Source organism: Spermophilus citellus (assembly GCF_964194105.1).
Source record: "Spermophilus citellus genome assembly, chromosome: 4".
Taxonomy (NCBI): Eukaryota; Metazoa; Chordata; class Mammalia; order Rodentia; family Sciuridae; genus Spermophilus; species Spermophilus citellus.
The window spans coordinates 202,033,676-202,055,758 of NC_138185.1; the positions used below are offsets into that span (position 1 = coordinate 202,033,676).

Sequence of the window (22,083 nt, forward strand, 5' to 3'; positions counted from 1 at the left end):
CCAGAATTTTTACTTGACATTTAAACCCAAAATGGTAAAGTCTCTTTTGACAGGATTTTCAGAAATCAATGGAAACAATAAAATCTCACAACTTACTGCAGTAATGACGTTTCCATCATGCATGCTTACTGCCTCTTCTAGGAGTTGTAGCTTGTCCTGTAAGGAGCGGAATCTTTCTAGTGAACAGACCTGGTCACATAAGAACACAATTAGTACATAAGGAAAAAAAAAAAAAAAAACAGTGTCCTATTTTCCTTTGTCATTTTAATAGTAAGAAATGAGCAATAATGAAAGTAAATGTCCCCAAGGAGAGCCTCTATATTTACACTATGATCCCCAGTACTCTGTGAGATAGGAGACTCCTACATCCTCTCTTGTCCAGCCCAATGCCCTATAAAATGCTAATGAAGCCTTGACAAAATCAACAGAACACTTGCTGTTTAATAATGTGTAATTTATACACAATAAAGTCTACCTTACTCAAGTATATAGTTCACTGAGTTCTAAAAGGATGTGCAATCACGTTACTACTACCACAACAAAGTCAAAATATTTCCATCACCCCAAAAGGTCCCTCGTTCACTCTGACATCCCCATTCCCTGGCAACCACTTTCCTGTTTTCAGCTAATGTGAGTTTGCCTTTCCTAGAAATGTTACAAAAATAAAATCATATATTTACTCTTCTGTGACTGGCTTCTCTCACTCAATATTATGTTTCAGAGATAAAGCTGTGTGTTGTATTGAGTATCACTAGTTTCTTCCTGTTTAGGCTAGTTGTTTTCACATGTGAATATACCACAACTTCTTTATCCATTTACCTGCCAATGGATACTGGTTTCCATTTTGGGGGCTTATCTTAAAAAAAGCTGTTATGAAAATTTGTGCCCAAGTCTTTGTATGAACATACATTTAATTTGCCTTGAACTATAAACATCTAGGAGTGAAATTACTGGCTCATACAATAAGTATATGTTAATAAGAAACCACAAGGCTGGGCGTAGTGGCACGCACCTGTCATCCCACTGGCTTGGGAGGCTGAGGCAGGAGAATCACAAGTTCAAGGCCAGCCTCAGCAATTTAGCAAGACTCTAAGCAACTTAGCAAGACTCTGTCTCAAATTAAAAAATAAAAAAGGCTGGGGAAGTGGCTCAGTAATAAAATGCCTCTAAGTTCAAACCCTGGTACAAAAAAGAAGAAAGAAATCAACAGACTATTTTCTGAAGTAACTTTACAACTTTACGTTCTCACCAGTCATATATGAGTCTTGTTCTTCTGTATCTTCCCAACACTTAATATGCACAATCTTTCTAAATTTAGCCATTCTACTGGGGATTTAGTAGTATTTTATGGTTCAGACTCACATTTTTTAAAAATATTTTTTAGTTGATGTAACTTTATTTTTTTATTTATTTATAGTGGTGCTGAGGATAGAACCCAGTGCCTCACACATGCTAGGCAAGTACTCTGCAACTGAACCACACTCCTAGCCCTAATTCAAATTTTTTTGATAACTATAATGCTGACCATCTTTCACGTTCTTCGGGTCATTCATGTTATCTTTTTTTTTTTAATATATTTTTAGTTGTAAATGAACACAATACCTTTATCTTACTTATTTACGTACATATGGTGCTGAGGATCAAACCCAGTGCCTTACACATACTAGGAAAGTGCTCTATCACTGAGCTACAGCACCAGCCCCTCATTTTTTGTGATGTATCTGGTCAAATCTTGTGGCAATTTTTTATTGGACTATCCTAGATAAAACTCCTTTATAATATGTTAATTTTACAAATATTTATTCCTAGTAATGGTTAAGTCTTTTCATGTTTTAATACTGTTTTCAAAAAACCAAAGTTTATAATCTTGATGAAGTTCCATTTATTTTTTTCCTTTATGGTCTTTTGTGTTGTAAGGAATGAATCTTTGCCTAATTCAAGATCATAAAAAATTTCACCTCTACAGATTTAGCACTTACATTAAGATCTATGAGTCATTTGATACATTAATGATTACAATCTAATTCTCCCATAATTAATCTACAGATTTAATGCCATTCAAATCAAACTCCCAGCAGCTTTTTTGTAGACACTGACAAACTGATACAAAAATCTACATGAAAACATAAATGATCTAGAATAACCAAAACAACTTTGGAAGCAAAGAACAAAGTTGAAGACTGAAAGCTTCAGAAGAGTTAAAGTATCCAATTTCAATACTTACTACAAAGTTAAAATAATCAAGACTGTGGTAATTACACAAGAATAGACTTATCAATGAACTAGAATAAAGAGTCCAGAAATAAATGTACACACTATGGTCAATTGATTTTCAAAAAAGGTATTGAGGCTGTTCAATGAGGATTGGTTTTTCTTTTTTCTTTTTAATCTTTATTTTATTTATTTTTATATGGTGCTGAGGATCGAACCCAGTGCCTCGCAAGTGCGAGGCAAGCATTCTACCACTGAACCACAACCCCAGCCCAATTATTGGTTTTTGAACAAATAGTGCCAGAAAAAAATGGGGGAACTATATGGAAAAAAAATGAACCTCAACCTTTATTTCACACCATATACAAAAATTAACACAACAGATCATAGAAAACTTAAAAGATTATTCTCACTCTCAAAGTATTTTTTCCTATCATCCACCTCTATTTACTTTCTACTCTGTCAAAGCAACACTAAACCCTGGATAAAGTCAAAGATTGTACAACTAATTTTCAACCTTAGTGGATTTATTTTCCTCCTCAACATCACTTCATTTAGCAAATGGAAACTGAAAAGAGAGGTCAAGATATCCTTCCTGAGGGAACAAGATATCCAGCTTACCAAAGAATCCTACCAGAATTCTCTCTCGTGCCCTCACCTTGCCCTTCCGGAGGCGTCGTACTGTGTCACTGGGGCTCCATTCATTGCTGTAATCCTGGAATATTAGCAACACATGAATTCCAGGAAGTTAAGGAATCAGAATTATCAGTGTACCAGCTCCTCACCTCAGACTCTGTCTTTGTCTCTCCATAAACTGTTTCTAAGGGGAAAACAGTTTATGGGAGAAAACCAATGAGTAAAATGAAGAACTGGGATGGTGCTGTTTAGAGTTTCTGAAGTAACTAGAGCAGGGACAATGCAGGCAGGAAGAGATGATCAGACAGGGAAGAACCACAGGCATGGTAACCCTATGCCTACTGGTTCAGGATTTTAACCCCTAGATGCAGTTACAGTCAAGTGTTGAGCTCTTAATAATTAATACCTTTGGCCAGAGAAAGACAGAAGTTTGAGACATGTTCCTTTTTTTTATCTTAGAATATAGTTTCTTCCTATGAATCAATTTGCATTTTTACACATTTCATAAGAATATGAGCTCCACCAAGCTTCCAGATTGCAGAGAGATCAATGAGTGTCAAAGTTTAGTCTTCAAAATTCAGCACAGCTGAGCACGGTGGCACACATCTATAACTCCAGAAGCTTGGGAGGCTGAGGCAGGAGGATTGCAAGTTCAAAGCCAGCCTCAGCAACTTAGCAAGGCCCTAAGCAACTCAGCAAGACCCTATCTCTAAATAAAATACAAAGAAGGGATAGGGATGTGGCTCAATGGTTAAGTGATCCTGGGTTCAATCCCCAGTACACACACACACACACACACAAAGTCAGCATAATGGGTAAGGAAAGTATGCTAGGACTGAGTTGAAAAATACAGATTTTTGAGTCAAAGTTCCACCTTTCCCCATCTGTGAGACCCCAAGAAAGCACTACTGTTAAGAAACCCAGTTTTCTTATCTATAAAATGGGGTTAGAAAGATGGAGGAGAGGTGTTAAAATATAGTCATGTGTTATAGAATGATATAAATAACAATGGATTGCATAGGCAATGGTGATCCCATATGACTATATAATGAAACTGAAAAGTTCCTACTGCCTTATAAGTACTTACACTATACCTTTTCTATGTTTAAATACGTTTAAAGGACTGAGGGTATAACTCAGTGTTAGAGTGCTTGCCTAACATGTAAGAAGCCCTGGGTTCAATCCCCAGCATTGAAAAAAAGAAATAAGAAGAAGAACAAGATACATTTGGATACACAAATACTTAACCACTGTGCTACAGTTTCCTACAGTATTTAGTATAGTAACATGCTTTACAACTTTAAACTCTAGACCCAATTGACTATACCATACAGCCTAGGTGTATAATACACTGTTACCATTGAAGTTTGTGTAAGCACACCTTACAATATTTGCACAATGGTGATATCACCTAACAATGCTTTTCTCAGAACATGTACTGTCATTAAGCAACATATAACCGTAATATCTGCTCGGAGAGTTGGGGAAGTTAAGCAAGGTAACATAGGTCAAGGTACTTTATATTGTGTACAGCCACATCAATATTAAAAATAACTCACCCTATACTCCCCCTTGGGCCTCCCCAGTTCTGGAGCATAGCTTTTGGCAGGTGTGTCCGACAGAGCTGAAAAGGAAGGCAGCTGATTCAAAAAGGCACCCTAAGTCCTGTTTCTAGGTATTCCTTTCCTCTGCTGTTTCCTATCACACACATATTTTCAGACTTGTAGCCTCCCAAGCTATCTTTATGGCCAAAAGTAGATCTCAGTTCTTCCCCAAGACAAAACCCCTAAGAAGTTATCTGTTGTCTCTGTAGCTTGAATGACTTCTATCTCCTTACTTAGCATCAGAAAATTTCTCTAGGGGCTGGGGTTGTGGCTCAGTGGCAGAGCGCTTGCCTTGCACATGTGAGGCACTGGGTTCAATCCTAAGCACCACATAAAAATAAGTATAAACAAAATAAAGATATTGTGTCTATGTATAACTAAAAATATTTTTTTAAAAAATTCTCTAATAATGGTGGTAGATTCAGAAAAAAGTTCAGCTGGTTATCTAATTACCACCTGTCCCTACATCCCTATCAGACTGAATGCCAGATCAGAAACATTTCCCACAGCAATCAAGAGATATACCTTACCATCAGAAAGGGACTGGAAACTTCCAGGTCTAGTTCTACCTAAAGGTAAAGAACACAAAAAAGAAGAGGTCAACAGAATTCAAGTCGCAGCCTTCTAGATTTAGTTAAGGATGCAGTGTATATAGAATCTTATTACACGGTATTGAAATTTAAGACTTAAAAAAGCTTTTACTTGACTTCAGAAACTCAAGCTGCTATTTCAAGAAAAAAAGGAGGAGGAAAAAAGTTTTAACGTCGGTAAAACATACATAACAATAAAATTTACTATTCTAACCACTTTTAACTATGTAATTCAGTAGCATTAAGTACCTTCATATTTAATGATATTGCCATTATGACTAAAACTTTTCATCATCCTAAACTGAGACTCTGTGTCCTTAAACAATAACTCTTCATTCTTCTCAGTCCTGGCCATTGATAACCACCTTCTACTTTGGGTCTCTACGAATCTTCCTATTCGAGGGACTTCCTGTAAATTAAGTCAGACAATATTTGTCCTTTTATGTCTTTCTCATTTTTTTAGCATAATGTCTTTAAGGTTCATCCATATTTTAGCAAGTATCAGAATTTCCTGTCTTTTTAAGGTTGAGTATTCCACTGAATTATGGATATCATATTTTGTTTATATATTCTTCCCTCAATGGACACAGGGACATTTTTAATCTTTGGCTATCATGAATAATGCTACAAACATTAGTGCAGAAATACCTATTCAAATCTCTGCTTTCAATTCTTTTTGGCATATACCTAAAAGTGAAACTGCTGAGTCACATAGAAATACTATGTTTAACTTTTTTGAGGAACCGCCATACTATCTTCTACACTGGCTATACCATTTAATATTCCCAATAGTACTGGTACAAGGGACAAGGAGAAATTTTGATACAGGCAAATTTCTTCAATGTCTCTCACAGGATTAATGTCAATTTTGTTCATCATATTATACAAATATAGTCCAATGCCTGTGAATTTCTTATTTCTCCCACTCTTAATATTCAGCTGCCAGATCCAAAAAATTCATTGACCTTCAATAATTTTTTTCCCCAGAGTAAATGGAAATTATAGCCTGAATATTTTTCTGACAAAAGAAAAAACTTCCCTATCCCATTAACCATCACTCTACCTCTAAAGAAGCTGCTCAGGGAGTAGGTAGAAGTAGGTTTGGGTAGTTGTGCATAGGAGAAGCTGTTTCGGTTCTTTAGCTGTTCACGTCCCTCATGGCTTGACCCACTATTACCAGCAGTCTCTTTGATGGACCATGAGATACCTGCAAGACAGTAAGAACTAAACCAACCTAAAATAAATGCTTGACGTCTATTATGGTCTGGATCTATAATGTCCCCCAAAGACCCATGTACTGAAGCTTGATCCCTAATGCAGCAATGTTCAGAGGTAAATCTTCTTTTGGGAAGGTGATTTAATCAAGGGCTCCAAACTCATCACTGGATTAATCCACTGATTGGTTCATAATTTAAAGACATTACTGTGAGGCTAGGGAAACTGTAGGAGGGTGGGTCTAGTTGGGGAAAGTAGGTCACTGGGGGCATGCCCTAGAAGGGTGTATCTTATCCCTAGCTCCTTCTCTCTCCCTCTCTCTGCTTCCTGGTTACAATGAGCTGAGCAGCTCTGCTCTGCCATGCCCTTTGCCATGATGTTCTGCTTTTCACAGGCCCAGAAACAATGAAGCCATCTGACTATGGCTACACCATTTAATACTGTGAGCCAAAATAAAACTTTCTGGTACACTAAATTGATTTTCTCCCAGTGACAAAAAGCTGATTAACCATATCTGATATTCAACAAACTCTAAAAGCTTTTCATTACAGGTTCTTGGCCAGCATGGGGCAGGAGGAAAAGACAGAATCTAATAAACTAATCCACACAAAAATGGGCAAAGGACATGAATAATGGGTCACAGAAATTTAAATGACTTTTAAATGTATTAAAAAGACGCTCTACTTCCTTTTTTCTGGTACTAGAGATTGAACCTAGATGCCTCTACCACTGACCACATCCCCAGCACTTTTTATTTTTTTTAATTTTGAGACAGTTTTTCACTATGTTGCTGAGGATGGCCTTGGATACTATCCTCCTGTCTCAGCCTCCCAAATCACTGGGTTACAGGCACATGCCATCGTGCCCAGCTTCTACTTCATTCTTAATAAAAAGTATTATAAATTAAAAGCACAATGTGATACCATTGGTCTCTTATAAGATGGGTAAAATGAAAAAGTTTTATCATGCCCTATGATAGAAAGGCTGTGGGGAAAACAGGAACCCTCTTAATACTCTGGTGGGTGTACAGCTAGTACAACCCTTATGAAAGGTAATTTGGCATTATATATTCAATAATGATGCAGATATCCCACAATAGTAATTCTACTTTAAGAACTGATTTTTCATTTACTCATATATGGTCAGAATTAAAGATTATTGACAGGAATAAGGTTGGAAACAATCTAAAGTTCATTGACAGTGGACTGGTTAAATATATTATGGTAATCCATACAACGTAATACTATGCTACTGCTTAAAAAATTAAGAGAATGAGAAAGCTCTTCACATACTGATATGAAAACAATCTCTAAACTATTATCACATAAAAAGAATAAGGTTGGGCTAGTGAGTATAGCTTAGTGGTAGAGCACTTGTCTAGCACACATAAGGCCCTGAGTTTGATCCCCAGCACTGCAAAAACAAAATAAAAAACAAAAAGAGCAAGATATTTAAAAATGCTACTGCTTGGATAAACAGAGGGGTAAAAATAAATATTCCTATAAGCATTTCCAATTATAAAAATAATCTTTAAATAGTTACAGAATAAGCAAGCAACATTGTTTTCTGGAAGGCAGGGACAGAGAATGAAGACCATTCTTAACAATGTAGAAGGGAAACTGTTAATGTATACCTTTTTTTTTTTTTTTTTTACTTTTATGGTAGTCAGGTACAGTGGCACACTCCTATAATGTCACCTACTTGGGGGGCTAAAACAAGAGGATCCCAAGTCTGAGACCAGCCTGGGCAACTTAGTAAGACCCTGTCTCAAAATAAAAAGGGTCAGTAATATAGCTCAGTGGTAAAGCATGCCTGGGTTCAATCCCCAGTATTGAAAGAAAAAAAAATGTTACAGTATCCCCCTTTACTTATCTATCTATCTATCTATCTATCTATTTATTTATTGGTTATGGATGCTGGGGAATGAACTTGGGGCACTTTACCAATAAATCACATCCCCATCCCTTTCTATGTTACTCTTTAAAATTCTGAGACAGGGTCTTGCTAAGTTGCTTAGGGCCTCACTAAGTTGCTGAGGCTAGCTTTGAACTTGTAATCCTCCTGCCTCAGCCTCCCGAGTGTCCAGGATTACAGGTATGTGCCCCTGCCACCCAGATATCCCCTGTTTAAACAACAACAACAACAAAAAACTTTTGGTTAAAAATCAGATAGGCCAGGCACAGTGGTGCACACCTGTAATCCCAATGGCTTGGGACACTGAGACAGGAGAATCAAGAGTTCAAAGCCAGCCTCAGCAACAGTGAAGCACTAAGCAACTCACTGAGACCCTGTCTTTAAATAAAATCCAAAAATAGGGTTGGGGATGTGGCTCAATGGTTGAGTACCACTGAGTTCAATCCCCAGTTCCAAAAAAAAAAAAAAAAAAAAAAAAATCAGATGGACTCTGCCAAGGTGTTAAGTAGTATTATACAACAGCTAAGCAGTAAGACTTGGTGGCTAAGGAAGTTGGTTCCACCAATTAATTATGAATATTTAAGTTAAGGGTTGCCAAATGTGACTATATATTAGAATCACCTATAATATTGATTAAAAATTGTGACCCAGGAGCTGGGGATGTAGCTCAATGATAGAGCATAAGACCCTGAGTTCAATCCCTAGCACACACACCAAAAATAGTGATATTCCCTTTCCCCCCAAAAAAACTATAGAATCAGAATCTCTGGGGCAAAGCCTAGGAATCTGCCATTTTAACAAGCACCCCAGTAAGTCTGAAATAGCCATGTGGAAACTACTGCTCTATCTTTTCCTGATGTTAAAATTTCCAAGTATGTTCATCTGATAACTGTCTAACCTCATTCCCTTTAGTGACCAGCATTAATGAGAAAAACAAGTGGCAGCATCACTAATGACCAGAACTCAGAATGTCAGCACTCTCTGAGGACCTCTTCTACTTACTTCCCACAGGCTCCCCACTCCAGCTGACTCGCTCCAGGTCGTCGTCATCATCATCATCCACGAAATCTCGAAGGCTATTCACGGCCCTCTTTGATTCCTTTAACTACAGAGGGACATTAGATGGGACGATCGTCACTTCCCACTCCTCTCTTTGATAACTAGGAAGGCTGAACACATAAAACTTAAAGATGGCCAACAGTTTCACTGTCTGCAATCTAAAGTCTAGCATATAGAAAACAAATTATGTTCTAGCCAACATTGCAGTCCAGAGGCAGAAGAGTTAGGATGAATCACAGTTACTTTTGAGTCCTAATCAATTCTTGACAACTTTCAGTGTAAACTTGAGTGAATTTATTTACCTCTCCAAAACTGTGTTCGTTTCTCCATTTGTAAAAAAGACACAATAAAATGAATTTTCCAGTATAGGACATCTTTCAAGAGTAAAGTAACCAGGTGCAAGTGGTGCACACCTGCAATCCCAGCTCCTCAGGAAGCTGTGGCACAAGGACAACTTGAGCCCAGGAATGAGACCAACCTGAGAGATCCCATCTCAAAAAAATTATAAGTGATATCATATGAATAAAAGACCTGTAGTTCTTGGGGAGGGGGGGAAAAACTGAAAGGAATGAATCATCTCATGAAGGTAAAGTAAGTTGGGTGTGGTAGGCACAGCTGTAATCCCAGCAGCCCAGGAGGATTACAAATTTGAGGCCATACTCGCCAACTTAGTGAGATAATGTCTCAAAACTTTAAAAGGGCTGGAGATGCAGCTCAGTGTTAGGGCATACTTGGGTTCAATCCCTAGTAGAACAAAAAAAAAGAAAAAGAAAATAAGAAGGGCAGAAAGTCAGTTTTTGCAATCTTTCTTGAGAAGATTTCTCTAGGAAGGTCATTATAGTTTGAATCTTCAATGTCCCCCAACAGCCTTTGTATTAAAGGCCTAGACCCCAGAGTGTTACTACTGAGAGGTGGAAGAACCTTTGAGAGGTGGGATCTAGTGGGAGGTCCTTGGATCACTGGGGTCATACTGTCCAATGAAACCATGGGACCCTACCCGTTCCTATTCCTTTCCGCACCCCCTGGCCATGAAGGAGTGGTTCTGCCCCACCACATGTCTGGGCCATGCCTCATCACAGACACAGAGCAATGGAGCCAACCAATCATGCTCTTTGAACCTCTAAAACTCAAAATGAACCTATTTCTTTATAAGTTGATTATTTATTTTGTTGTAGTGGGGAAAAAGTTGACAAACACAAAAGTTCTTTCTGAAAATCTGACCCAAAACATTTCTGAACTGAATGGACACATGGTCAAAAGCTGGGCTACCCAGGATGCAAGAGGAAGGAGTAGTATCATGGAGGTGAATGGGACCTTCAGCAATTATTTGTGGAAACCTACCTGTGAGAGCTCATCATCTTCATCATCAAAGGTGAAAGCCTTGAACTTGGAGCTGTTCCAATACTCCTCCTCATCACCTTTAGTCCGATTCATCTGGAGCAAGAAGACAGATGTATGTACTTTTCTGAACCCTTCCCAGAAAAGCTCCAAAAATTTTCCTTCCAAAAGCTCCAGAAGGTTCACTTTATTCAAGATACTCTCTGAGGTGTTATAAGGGGTATAAAAATAGTTTAAGACAGTATCATCCTAAAAGACCACAAAAACCAGGCATGGTGGCGCATATCTGTAATTCCAGTGGCTTAGGAGGCTGAGGCAGGAGAATTGTGAGTTCAACAACAGCCTCAGCAACTTTGAGAGGCCCTAAGCAACTCAGTGAGACTCTGTCTCAAAATTTTAAAAAAGGGCAGGGGTGTAGCTCAGTGGTTAAGTGCCTCTGGATTCAATCTCTGGTACAAAAAAAAAAAAAATCCTACAACAGAACTGGGGAATTCAGCACAGCAATGTATAAAGGACAAAGCACAAGGCAGGTAAATTCTACAAGAATTCATCACAAACTTTGCTGAAGACACAAAAATCAATGAAAGGACAAACAAAACATAGTAACTATATTCAACATATATCTAGCAAGTGTCACTACTGAGGCACTGTTCTAGGCTCTACTGTGAATCAAAATGACAAGAATCTCCCTCTCACATGTGCTTTTTAAATGCTTGAAAGATGGTAAAGCAATTTAAAAAAGCAGAGCTATCTTGCCTTCAAATCATGATTATTTTATTAACAACTTGGCCAAAATTTAGGAAACGAGAGCATGGCTAAGAAAAGACAAGACATAAAGAATTGGTCGAAGGACCACAAGTCACTCTCATAATTATTCTAAAATTAGAGTTCATCCTGCAAAAACAAGTTTGTCCTAGAATTACAAACTAAACTATTAATGCCAACAGGATTACAGTGAAAACTATGCTTTAAACCAAGAACAAGAGACCAAAACTTCCACAGCAACAAAACTAACTCCAAAGGCTACACAGCATCAAATTCTAGAGGAAAAATTTGCTGTTGCTTTTATTTCAATAGCACCTTTCTCAATAAAAACTTTATAAACATTCATCACGGGGGCCCTCCTGAGGCTACTATACTCTTACTGCCTGACTGTTTTCCACTCAGGGGATACAGGGATGTAAAAGATAACGGTAGGAACTTTCTACTCTCATCCCTTCTCAAGACAGATATCACAAATTGAACCCTACTGAACACAGAAGTGGCTTAAAAATCCTTTTTCTGGACTTAATTCTAGGGAGTCAAAACCCAATAAAAAAGCTGGCAGACATAATGAAATCATCCATTATGGTAGTGCAAGTACAGGTGATATAGTCAGGCAATCTTGAATTCAAATCTTAGTGTTTGATACTGAACAAACAAGGACAACGACTTCACTGTCAAGTCTTGCAGAAAAGACACTATATAGTGTTGCAGTAATAAACAGGACTCAGAAAACCTAACAAAGTTATGTTTTCTTTATGTCTTGGTTTCCTCATTTGCAAGATAGACTTAACAGATGACCTACCTTATGGGCTTGCTTAAATCAATTAAAACATGTAAAGTGCTTAGCACCTGATAGAAAATTAATGCCCATCACTAACATTTATTAATTAATCACTATAGTACCTTGAGAAAAGACAGTAGAAATACTTGCAAGCACTCTAATATGAAAATTCATAAGTGGCCACAAGTTAAAAGTGTGTATAAGTCTCCGGCACATACACCATTTCATATAAAACACTCTGTCATTCATTTGATTCTCAGACCAATCCTGTAAAGTAGGCCTGGAAGATTCTTCTTCCATTTCCCTGATGAGGAAAACAAGGCACAAAGGTATTAAGTTTCAAAGTAACTTTGATAATCACTCCTATTCCAAACTACAATCCAGGTTTTCTGGCTCCTAGACCATTCCCACCATTTTGTATGGTCCTTTTAATTATGGATTTTTTACTCCTAGGAAAACTAGGGCAGATCTTCACCATGGTAAATATTTACAGATAAGCACAGAATGTGTCTAAAAAAACCCCACACTCTACCAAAAGATTTCTGGAATTTTTTAACCAAACAATGACAGAAGATATCTAGCACGAATTTGTACTTCTAGTATCAAAGGAGAAGCTAGATTTACGTGGAAAGAGATAATGATGTGACAGCTCTAGAAGTTACAATGCAATTAGGAACAATTTAAATAGTAACTTAAAAAGGTGCTTTAACGTGACTGAAAATATTTCAGAGGCTTGTCCCTTTCGTCACCTGTATACTGACAGCCCACAAGGCAGGGTGATAGCTCCGAAGGAGAACAGGAAAGTGACGTAGGAAAACAGAAGGATCGGTTAAAAACAAAACACAAACACTACATTCTCCATCTAAGCACACTTTAAAAAACCAGCTACTGAGAAGCAGCCTCGGTTTCCAGGTGAGGTTTGTGAACTGAGAGAACGTGGGATGTCTCTACAGACGGACGTCCAGGAAAACACGGCTCTACGGCAATTGCCAGTGCTCGGCGGATCCCTAGCACTGTAAATGCTCGTTGGGAACCAAATGTCAGATTTTGAAGTCAATGTTGGGGCTCACTGGAGACCCAACGCCAAGCATACTCCGTCTCCCAAGGGTAGCCCAAACTAGAATCAGGCAAGCGGAGGGGGGGGGGGTGTAAGAACGCTTCAGAGAAGGGGGAAATATTATGATGCGAAGAGAGTGGACTCGGCCGGATACGCGGCACAAGGGGCTTGGGACACCCTCACCTCTTCCACACCGAGCCCTCCCTCTCAGGACAACGCCAGCCTCGGCCACCGGACCAGCCTTTCTAGTCCGAGCTGTGCGGCCCAGAGAACGGGCGGAAGGGTCCAGTCTCAGGGAAGTCTCGGGTTAAGAATGCTGTCGCAATGTATTCTGGGAGTTGTGGTTCCTTGGCCTCAGCGACCAGACTCTGTCCCGAGGAGCTGCGGGGCTTCTTGACTACTGTCCCAGGAGTCCCCGCGTGCCATGCTAGGTCATTTCCTATACTTTCACCCGACCTTCCGCGGTTATCCAAAGGGTCACTTAACAAGACTACAACTCCCATGAAGCTCAGCAAGACGGATTTAGGGAGTAAATAAACAATGAGTCCTATTCTTTGTGTTCTTACGGGTGAGCAATGGTAATGTGAGGGGCTGGGTTTCGGGACCCTTCGGGGATAACCTGAGAGAGTATAGAGGAACTCTAGGGAAAGCGGAACCTACTCTACTTGACGGGCCGGCAAGTTTGAACGGAAGTACCTGGTGGGAGTGGGGAGGAGCCGGAAGTTGAGGCGGGGAGGGGGTGGGGTGGAGGGAAAAGCAAGCCAGGAGGTGCTGCGACCGCTTCTAGTAGTTTCCAGGCGCTGCCGGGCGGCTGGGACCAAGCGGTCCTGAGGCTGTGGCTGCGGCTGCTTGGGAGCTGGTGGGGGCGCGATAGGAAAGCCGATGGCCAAGTGGGGTGAGGGCGACCCACGCTGGATCGTGGAGGAGCGGGCAGACGCCACCAACGTCAACAACTGGCACTGGTGAGGGTTAGCGAGGCAGGCCGCTGGAGCACTGCGACCAGGCTGGGGATTTGGGCTTCCTTGAACCTCGGCTGGGGCCCAGGCAGGCCTGTCCTGGGCTGGGGGTGGGTGCTTCCTACGGCAGGCGTTCGCAGTCCCGGGCCATTCCATCCCTGGCCTCCGTCTCTGTTTGGGGCAAAGGGGTCGGCGCGGACCGCTGCGTCCCGGAGGAGGAATTTCATACAGAACAGAACGCCCAAGTTGCTGCATCCAGCCTCCTCAGGGAAATGCGTTCTACACGTGGCCAGAGAAGTCAGGGAGACTCCAGCTCCCTTGGGCTATGTTGGGAGATGGCTGTGGAATTGTGGGGCCCAGGGCGCTGTAATTCTTATTTTACGGCTTGCGGTGAAATTACGGTCAGTCGTAGGGGTCTGCTGCCTCAGTTCGGAGGGAGAAGGTCCGCAGGTGCGCAGAGCGCCGGGATGCTGCAGCCTCTCACCCGGAACTGCTAAGTTGGTTGTGTTGTAACTCCAGGTTGCCGCGCAATCTTGGGTTTTATAGCCTGACCGTTCTTAGAAGGTTACCCTCCTTCATGAAATCTTCCAGAAATAATGTTTATTGATCTTTGAACTCTATTGACCTTTGTTCATAATGTCTACTGTGCTTTTACTCTGTTGCAGCTATTTTCGCTATTATTTTAAGTTAATGTGAAGGAAAGAAGAGTGATTTTTCTCTGTCTCACCCATCTGTCTCTTTTTTTGCCATACACGAAGTACTTGACCCGATTTTTGTCATGTTGTTTTTGAAATTTGGACTTCAGTTTTTATGGCCACGTAGGGAACCTAGAATGTGTAAGACGTTTATAATAGCACACCCTAAATCTGATAAGTCAGAACTCGGTGCTACTGAAATCACAGTTTGCTCTTTACTGGGCCTTTTAATTAAAAACTATGTTCCGTGGTCCTGACCTCGGCAGCATGTGCAGTTTTCCTTTTGGTCAGATGGGGGCGCCACGTTAAAAAGTCAAACATCATGCAGAGAACTTTCTAGTTAGTTTGTGCCATTCTGTAGAGTACTTGTCTTTTTTGATAATATGGCACTTAATGTTTTCCTAATAGTGACATGTTTATGGACATGCTGGACTGGGACTGAGAGGTTTTGTGGGTTTGGTTGGTTTTGTTTTCTCCAAACTATTGGTCAGACCTTTAACCTTGCATTCTCTTACATAGAGCAGTGTGTCCTCAATTTGACTGCTGGTCCACAGCTTTGTGGGTTTTTTTGCAGGACAGAGAGGGATGCTTCAAATTGGTCCACAGAAAAGCTGAAAACACTGTTCCTGGCAGTAAAGGTGGAAAATGAGGAAGGCAAGTGTGAGGTGACAGAAGTGAGTAAGCTTGATGGAGAGGCATCCATTAACAACCGAAAAGGCAAACTTATCTTCTTTTATGAATGGAACATCAAACTAAACTGGACAGGTAAGTATTTGCTGGGCTGTCAAAAGATTAACTGCATTTCCATTGACCATGCTAGAGAGCTGGAGAAAACAGTTTTTGAGCAATTAGGAACTCTTGAAGGGACAAGTCAACGTTGCTTTTGAGTACATCAGTATTAGGTGCTGAAATTGCTCTGCCACTTAGGATCCTAAATAGAATCCCTTACTCTCTGGGTTTGGTGAGTTCCACTAGTGAAGTGGCTGGGCACTGCATCTTTGGGCCTTGATACATAATGTAATCCTGTTTCCTCAGGCTGGAAACCTTTGTCTTCTGAAAAGAGGAGGGAGTTTTGTTGTTGTTGTTGCTTTTTGATTTTGTTTTGTTTTGTAGCAGGGCTTGAACCCAGAGGTACTTTGTCACTGAACCAGCCCTTTGTATTTTGAGACAAGGTCTCCCAAGTTATTTAGGGCCTTGGTAAGTTGCTGAGGCTGGCTCTGAACTTGCGATCCTCCTGCCTTAGCCTCCCAAGACGTGCTACCATGCCCAGCTTTTGTATATATTTTTTTAGTTGTAGATGGACACAATGCCTTTATTTTGTTTATTTTTATGTGGTGCTGAGGATCAATCCCAGTGCCTCACACATGTGAGGCAAGTGCCTCACCACTGAGCCACAACCTCAGCCCCATGCCCAGCTTTTTAAAATAACAGTCTGCCCTCCATCCAACTGTTCCCCAGTGCTAGGGATTGAACCCTGGGCCTTGGGCTTGCTAGATAAGCTAGACTGAGCTGTAGCGTCTGCCATTTCTCTTTGCAATGTGAATCTTCAGTAGACCACTGTGTTGATGAAACTTATATATGACTAATTTGGAATTGTATTATCTGTTTTCTTATTTAAAATATCCCTTCTGTGGCAATGTTAGGAAAGAATTGAGGTGATGTATATGTACCACTTGGATGGTCCTAACAATTCAAAGGCTGAATTTTAAAATGCATAAAGCTGAGCTTGGGATGTGGCCCTGTGGTAGGGTGCTTGCCTAGCATGTTCAGTCCCCAACACTGTAAAAACAAATAACCCCATAAAGCTAAAGAAGTATGAGATAGCCACTCTGGGATAAAGCATGAGTAAATTTGCACTTCAAATTTTTCCTCAAGTGAATGGAAATAATAAAAGAGAGTGAAAATATATAACTATGTTCATGATTTTGGTTTTTAAACTATATCTAAACTCTGGAAGGTACCTCATATTTTGCCCTGTCCTCTTTTTATAGTTTGAGAAACTGAAGCCTCAGAGAGGTGAAGGTAAATGTTGGTTAACTTCGAAAGTCAGTTTTGCTGTAGTTCAACATGTGTTCTTAAAAGTTGGTGCACTGTGCAAAAATCGTTCAATAAAAAACGAGAGAGGTTGAGCTGAGGGCTGTTGTGAGGTGGAGGAGGGACAGTCATGAAATCAGAAGGAATGTTCCAACACAAGCTGTGTATGGTTGTGGCTTATAGCATGCAGTAAACTCAGGTCATGGGTAGGTAGATCTTTGAGATGTGTGTTTTATGTATTTTTATGCTGCTTGATTCAGCTTTGTGTAGTTCTCTATGTTTGCCTAGTATTGCTCTTGTATGAAATCACATTGAAGCAAATATGAAATTCTCATGATCAAATTGTTCTCTATATAACTATCACATTGGAATAAGATTATCTTTTCAAAGCAAATGTTCTAGCAAAACTGACTGAATTGGCTCTTGACCCAAGTTCTCCCTGGTAAAATTCATGCTAGTGCCCAATCTGTGTAGCTCTTGGTTCCACACTGTAATAACACAGTTGGCCTCCAATAATCAGGTGAGGAAAAACTTTAGGATAGGGGTTGTGGATTGTATCTGGCATGTGGCATTCTCTCAGAATAAACAGTTCAGCTATCTAGAACATTTAGAACAGAGACCTCTCCTATGAAGCAAACTAATGACATTGCTTTTGACAGGTACCTCCAAGTCAGGAGTTCAGTTCAAGGGACATGTGGAGATCCCCAATTTGTCGGATGAAAACAGCGTGGACGAAGTGGAGGTTTGTGCTTGCTGACTCCTTATCAGAGTCCTCCTTTTCCTCTTAATTCTCAGATGAGAAAAATGACCTGTTATTCAAGATTAGTAGCCTAGACTTCGTCCAAACATTCAGAACTGCAGTCTGCAGATGATTTTCTAGGTATATGATGCCATTGGATGCTTCCAGAGCAACATGCACTTATTTAATTTTTTTTTTTTTTTAGCTAGTGAAATGGATTCTAATACTGGCTACCTTTGCCTTAGCAGAAGGACTTGAGAAGGAATACTAATAGGGATTGTATGAATGCTCCAAGCCTGCATATTTCCTTTGGAAATGGTCAGCAGTTATCTGATTGCTCAGTACCCACATTCCATGATGTGGGTGTCCCTCAAGTTATTTACTACTTACTTCTGATCTTTCACCCAGATCAGTGTGAGCCTTGCCAAAGATGAGCCTGACACAAATCTCATGGCCTTAATGAAAGAAGAAGGGGTGAAACTTCTAAGAGAAGCAATGGGAATTTACATCAGCACCCTCAAAACAGGTATCCCTTGAGCAGTTATGTGTGCCTTGAGAAGGCAGTCTTCCCCTTGTCACTGAAGGACCTGACTGTCCTGTTTTTGGCAAATGAGTCAAGATTTGGGAGGAGTGGGCTTATTTTCATCTCCAGTCTGTAAGTTCTGAGTAAGAGAAAGCTGTAGAACTTCATTGTCTAATATGTAAGCTATTAAACTCTTGAACTGTGGCTAGTCCAAATTGAGATGTGCTGTGCATTTAAAATACTGAATTTTGAAGACTTGGTACCCCCCAACCCCAAATGTAAAATATCTCAGTAATATTTTAACATTGGTAATATGTTGAATGTTAGTTTGACTACATTAGGTTAAATACACTAGTAAAATTATTTCATTACTTTTCAATGTGATTACTAGGAAATTTTAATTACATTTGAGTCTCATATAATACTTCAGTTGCCAGCACTTATGTAAGGGTTGACATCCCCTGGACTGTTTTTGACACGCATTTTCCAGGGATGTTTAGAAGGATAGAACAGAGGTCAGCTCAGCTCTTCCCCTGGAATTTCATTTCTGCCAGTGTGTTCTGATCTTGGTGCTGGAGTACATATAATAACCATCAAAAGAACCAGCATGACAGTGGAGTAAAGGGACTAAACATGCACGTAGCAAGTGCTACTCCATTTACTGGATACCTTGGTTAATAGACCTCACATGCATTTAACAAGTTGTAATGCTTAAAGACTTCCTCTTCTACTCACTACCTCATTCTTGCTTAAAATGGCTGTGTTTTGTCAGATTGTAACAAAGTCACCCATGTCAGCTACTAAGAAATGACTTCAATGAGCTGGGATTTTGTCTTTTCAGAGTTCACCCAAGGCATGATCTTGCCAACAGTGAATGGAGAGTCAGTAGACCCAACAGCACAGCCAGCACCGAAAACCGAGGAGCGCAAGGTAAACAGTATTTCCAGGTGATGTGGGGAGGGTGTATGCAAAGATTGTTGAGACTGCTTTTCTCATATCACATCAGTTTTTTCTGACCTTAACCTTGAAGCCAGAGCAGCCTATGATCTGCTCTTTTTGCTTTTTAGAGGGTCCACAATATGTAGTTATCTGTGTATATTTAACCCTATTTTTTTTAAATGCATTTATAGTAGATCCCTAGAGCAAAGGGAAGCCATCTGGGATTCAAAGTGTGATTTTCGATTGAACTTAACACCATTTAGGAGTTAAAAGTCTTTTGTGGTGTTTCTGATGCGGGTATTGGTATTTCATACTTAGATATTAAAGATCTCATCTCATACACTAACTTCACCCATCAATAAATTCTACCTCATCCCATTTGTAGTGTGAGCAAATATTTTATCTAGAGATGTAGCGTTTGTGTGGTTCAAGCTCTGTTTGGTTTGGAGCCCTGGTATATTTGTCAACATAGTGAAGAATATTCTGGAGATGGGGAGGAGATGCTTCCTCCTTTGGTTTGGGGCAGGATACCAGGGATCAACCCAGTGTCTTGCATATACTAGGAAAGCACTCCACTACTGAGCTTGTACTCATAGCCGTTCCTTCAGCTACTTGGATGTTCTGCTTGAAAGTTATGCTAAGTTCCTCAGAAGTGCCTAAGGAAGCTGGGTGTGGTGTAACCTCAGCTACTTGGGAGGCCAAGGCAAGGAAGATCATAAGTTCAAGGCCAGCCTGGGCAACTTTGTGTCTGTCTTAAAAATTTCGAAAAGTTGGGGATGTAGCTCAGTGATAGAGTGCTTGCCTTGCATGAGCAGGGCTCTGAGTTGGACCCTAGTACCATACACAATAAAAGTGTCTTAACAGTGGGCTTGTCCTTGGCTGGTGGTTTTTTGTTTTGTTTTGTTTTGTTTTGTTTTGTTTTAACATTTTTAGTTGTCAATGGGCACAGTACCTTTATTTTTTTTATGTGGTGTTGAGGTCCAAACTCAGTGCCTCACATGTGCTAGGCAAGCACTCTACCACTGAGCTACAACCCCAACTCTGGCTGATGGGTTTTTAAATGCGTATCAGAGTAGTTCTAAAGTGACAGTGGAGGGGCTGGGGATGTGGCTCAAGCGGTAGCGCGCTCGCCTCGCATGCGTGCGGCCCGGGTTCGATCCTCAGCTCCACATACCAACAAAGATGTTGTGTCCACCGAGAACTAAAAAATAAATATTAAAAATTCTCTCTCTCTCTCTCTCTCTCTCTCTCTCTCTCTCTCTCTCTCTCTCTCCTCTCTCACTCTTAAAAAAAAATAAAAAATAAAGTGACAGTGGAAATTGAGAGTGTTTCCAGAAGAATCCTTATGACTGAAATATCTGTACACACAAAGTCCCTTCAAACGCCTTGAGTAATTATCTTTAAAGATGACAATTTTTATGAGAATTCATGGGAAGTCTGTTTTGCAGCCATATTGAGGTTTTATCACTCCTAAACAGACCCTTTCCACTTTCACTTTCACAGACTAAGTCTGCTCCTCAAAAAACCCAGGCCAAACCTGTTGGTGTCAAAATCCCCACTTGTAAGATCACCCTTAGAGAAACCTTCTTGACATCACCAGAAGAACTCTATAGAGTGTTTACCACCCAAGAGGTAAGTATAATATTGTCCGTCAGGCCTCATGCGGTCTGCCCTCCCAGGTAACTTGGGTTGTGGTTGCGCCAACTTAGCATGCTGGGGAGGTACCCATGGCTTGAACCATGAGGCTTCCCTGAGGCAAATAGAGGCAAAGCGAAAATCACCTTTGTTCAGCCACGTATCAAAGCAGACTTTCCCATCCTCTCTTTTTTTTCTATTTGTACTAGTTTGGGGTCAAGTTAAATGGGAACCAGTCTTATTAGAAAAGTGAATGGGCCTAAAGGAGTGGCATGGAAGAGAATAGAGATACCTGGGACCTGCTCACTGGGCAGAGTGGCATCTTTGGAAAGGAGAGTTGAGACATGCCAGTTTCAGCTAGCATCTGTTCCTGGGTCCCGATGAGAGCCATGCATCTTCTCCCTGCCTCTTTTTTTTTTTTTTTTTTTTAATAGCTGGTTCAGGCCTTTACCCATGCTCCCGCAATGTTAGAAGCAGACAAAGGTGGGAAGTTTCACATGGTAGATGGCAACGTCTCTGGGGAGTTTACTGATCTGGTGAGTACCTGCTGGCCCAAGACCCAGGTTCTAGCCTTTGTCTGGTCAGATGAGAGACAAACTTTCATTTTTTTCCTCAGCTTGTGGTAGGTAAAATTTAAGGCTTTAAAACTTTTTGGTTAATAAAAACATTTTGTTTTATTTTTTAAAAGAATGCTGCAATTTGAATTCTCTTAAAAGTAATATAATTTCACAGATAATAGACTCCTACAGAGACAGACGACTAACCTTAGCCAGGATTGGGTCCATTATAGTCTGAACTATAGACCGGGCTTTTTGATTATTTTAGGTTCCTGAGAAACATATTGCAATGAAGTGGAGGTTTAAATCATGGCCAGAGGGTAAGTAAGCATTGTTTGTGTTTTGCCGTCGTCCCCAGAACGTTTTCTTGTCCCCCTAGTCTTAAACCTTTGTGGAAATGCTGGATCTGAAACCTCCCTCTGCCTTTCCCCAGGGCACTTTGCCACCATCACGTTGACCTTCACTGACAAGAGTGGAGAGACTGAGCTGTGCATGGAAGGCCGAGGCATCCCTGCTCCTGAGGAAGAGCGGACACGGCAGGGTTGGCAGCGGTACTATTTTGAAGGCATCAAACAGACCTTTGGCTATGGCGCACGCTTGTTTTAGGGCCAGTAGCAGGGGGCTCCAGCCCTCCTGACACTTCAGTCCAGCCTCTCCTGGCTGGGGCTCTTGACTCACAGGATTGCACCATCCCAACCGCTAACTTGGGGTCAGGGTCCCTCCTTTCCACAAATACCTTGGGTTTGTGCATGTTTTCTGCTGGGTGGGATCAGAGGGTGATTTCTCTTTTATGTGTACATACGCTAAATAAACATAATTTTAAAAACATTTGTGT

The 22,083-nt window shown here is 40.6% G+C and overlaps 2 protein-coding genes across 3 annotated transcripts in view; one reads left to right on the plus strand and one right to left on the minus strand.

Moving 5' to 3' along the window:
- Positions 1-13,463, minus strand: part of VIPAS39 (VPS33B interacting protein, apical-basolateral polarity regulator, spe-39 homolog) — a 29,985-nt gene extending 16,522 nt beyond the window's left edge. Inside the window, exons 1-8 of one of the 2 annotated variants that reach the window (XM_081289101.1) lie at positions 13,354-13,463; positions 10,571-10,663; positions 9,173-9,275; positions 6,105-6,248; positions 4,982-5,020; positions 4,407-4,471; positions 2,870-2,926; positions 97-189 (exon numbers count right to left, since the gene is read on the minus strand). In XM_081289101.1, coding sequence (XP_081145227.1) covers positions 97-189; positions 2,870-2,926; positions 4,407-4,471; positions 4,982-5,020; positions 6,105-6,248; positions 9,173-9,275; positions 10,571-10,663 — 594 coding nt within the window. In that variant the 5' untranslated portion in view covers positions 13,354-13,463. The remainder of the gene's footprint in view (positions 1-96; positions 190-2,869; positions 2,927-4,406; positions 4,472-4,981; positions 5,021-6,104; positions 6,249-9,172; positions 9,276-10,570; positions 10,664-13,353) is intronic. The other variant, XM_081289102.1, reaches the window with a different exon arrangement.
- A 437-nt stretch (positions 13,464-13,900) lies between these two features.
- On the plus strand, positions 13,901-22,076 carry AHSA1 (activator of HSP90 ATPase activity 1). The gene is made up of 9 exons (XM_081291341.1): positions 13,901-14,132; positions 15,396-15,586; positions 17,515-17,597; positions 18,003-18,120; positions 18,959-19,047; positions 20,560-20,688; positions 21,126-21,227; positions 21,517-21,568; positions 21,682-22,076. Exons 1-9 carry the CDS (start codon positions 14,053-14,055, stop codon positions 21,852-21,854), a joined length of 1,017 nt encoding a protein of 338 aa, XP_081147467.1. The 5' UTR covers positions 13,901-14,052; the 3' UTR covers positions 21,855-22,076.
- The last annotated feature ends 7 nt before the right edge of the window (positions 22,077-22,083 follow it).

Excerpts from the sequence above, each read along its gene's own strand:
- AHSA1 (XM_081291341.1), top strand. The coding sequence starts at position 14,053 with ATGGCCAAGTGGGGTGAGGGCGACCCACGCTGGATCGTGGAGGAGCGG. Across the intron at positions 17,598-18,002 it reads ACAGCGTGGACGAAGTGGAG|ATCAGTGTGAGCCTTGCCAA; the intron begins GTTTGTGCTTGC and ends TCTTTCACCCAG. Across the intron at positions 21,569-21,681 it reads GTTTAAATCATGGCCAGAGG|GGCACTTTGCCACCATCACG; the intron begins GTAAGTAAGCAT and ends GCCTTTCCCCAG.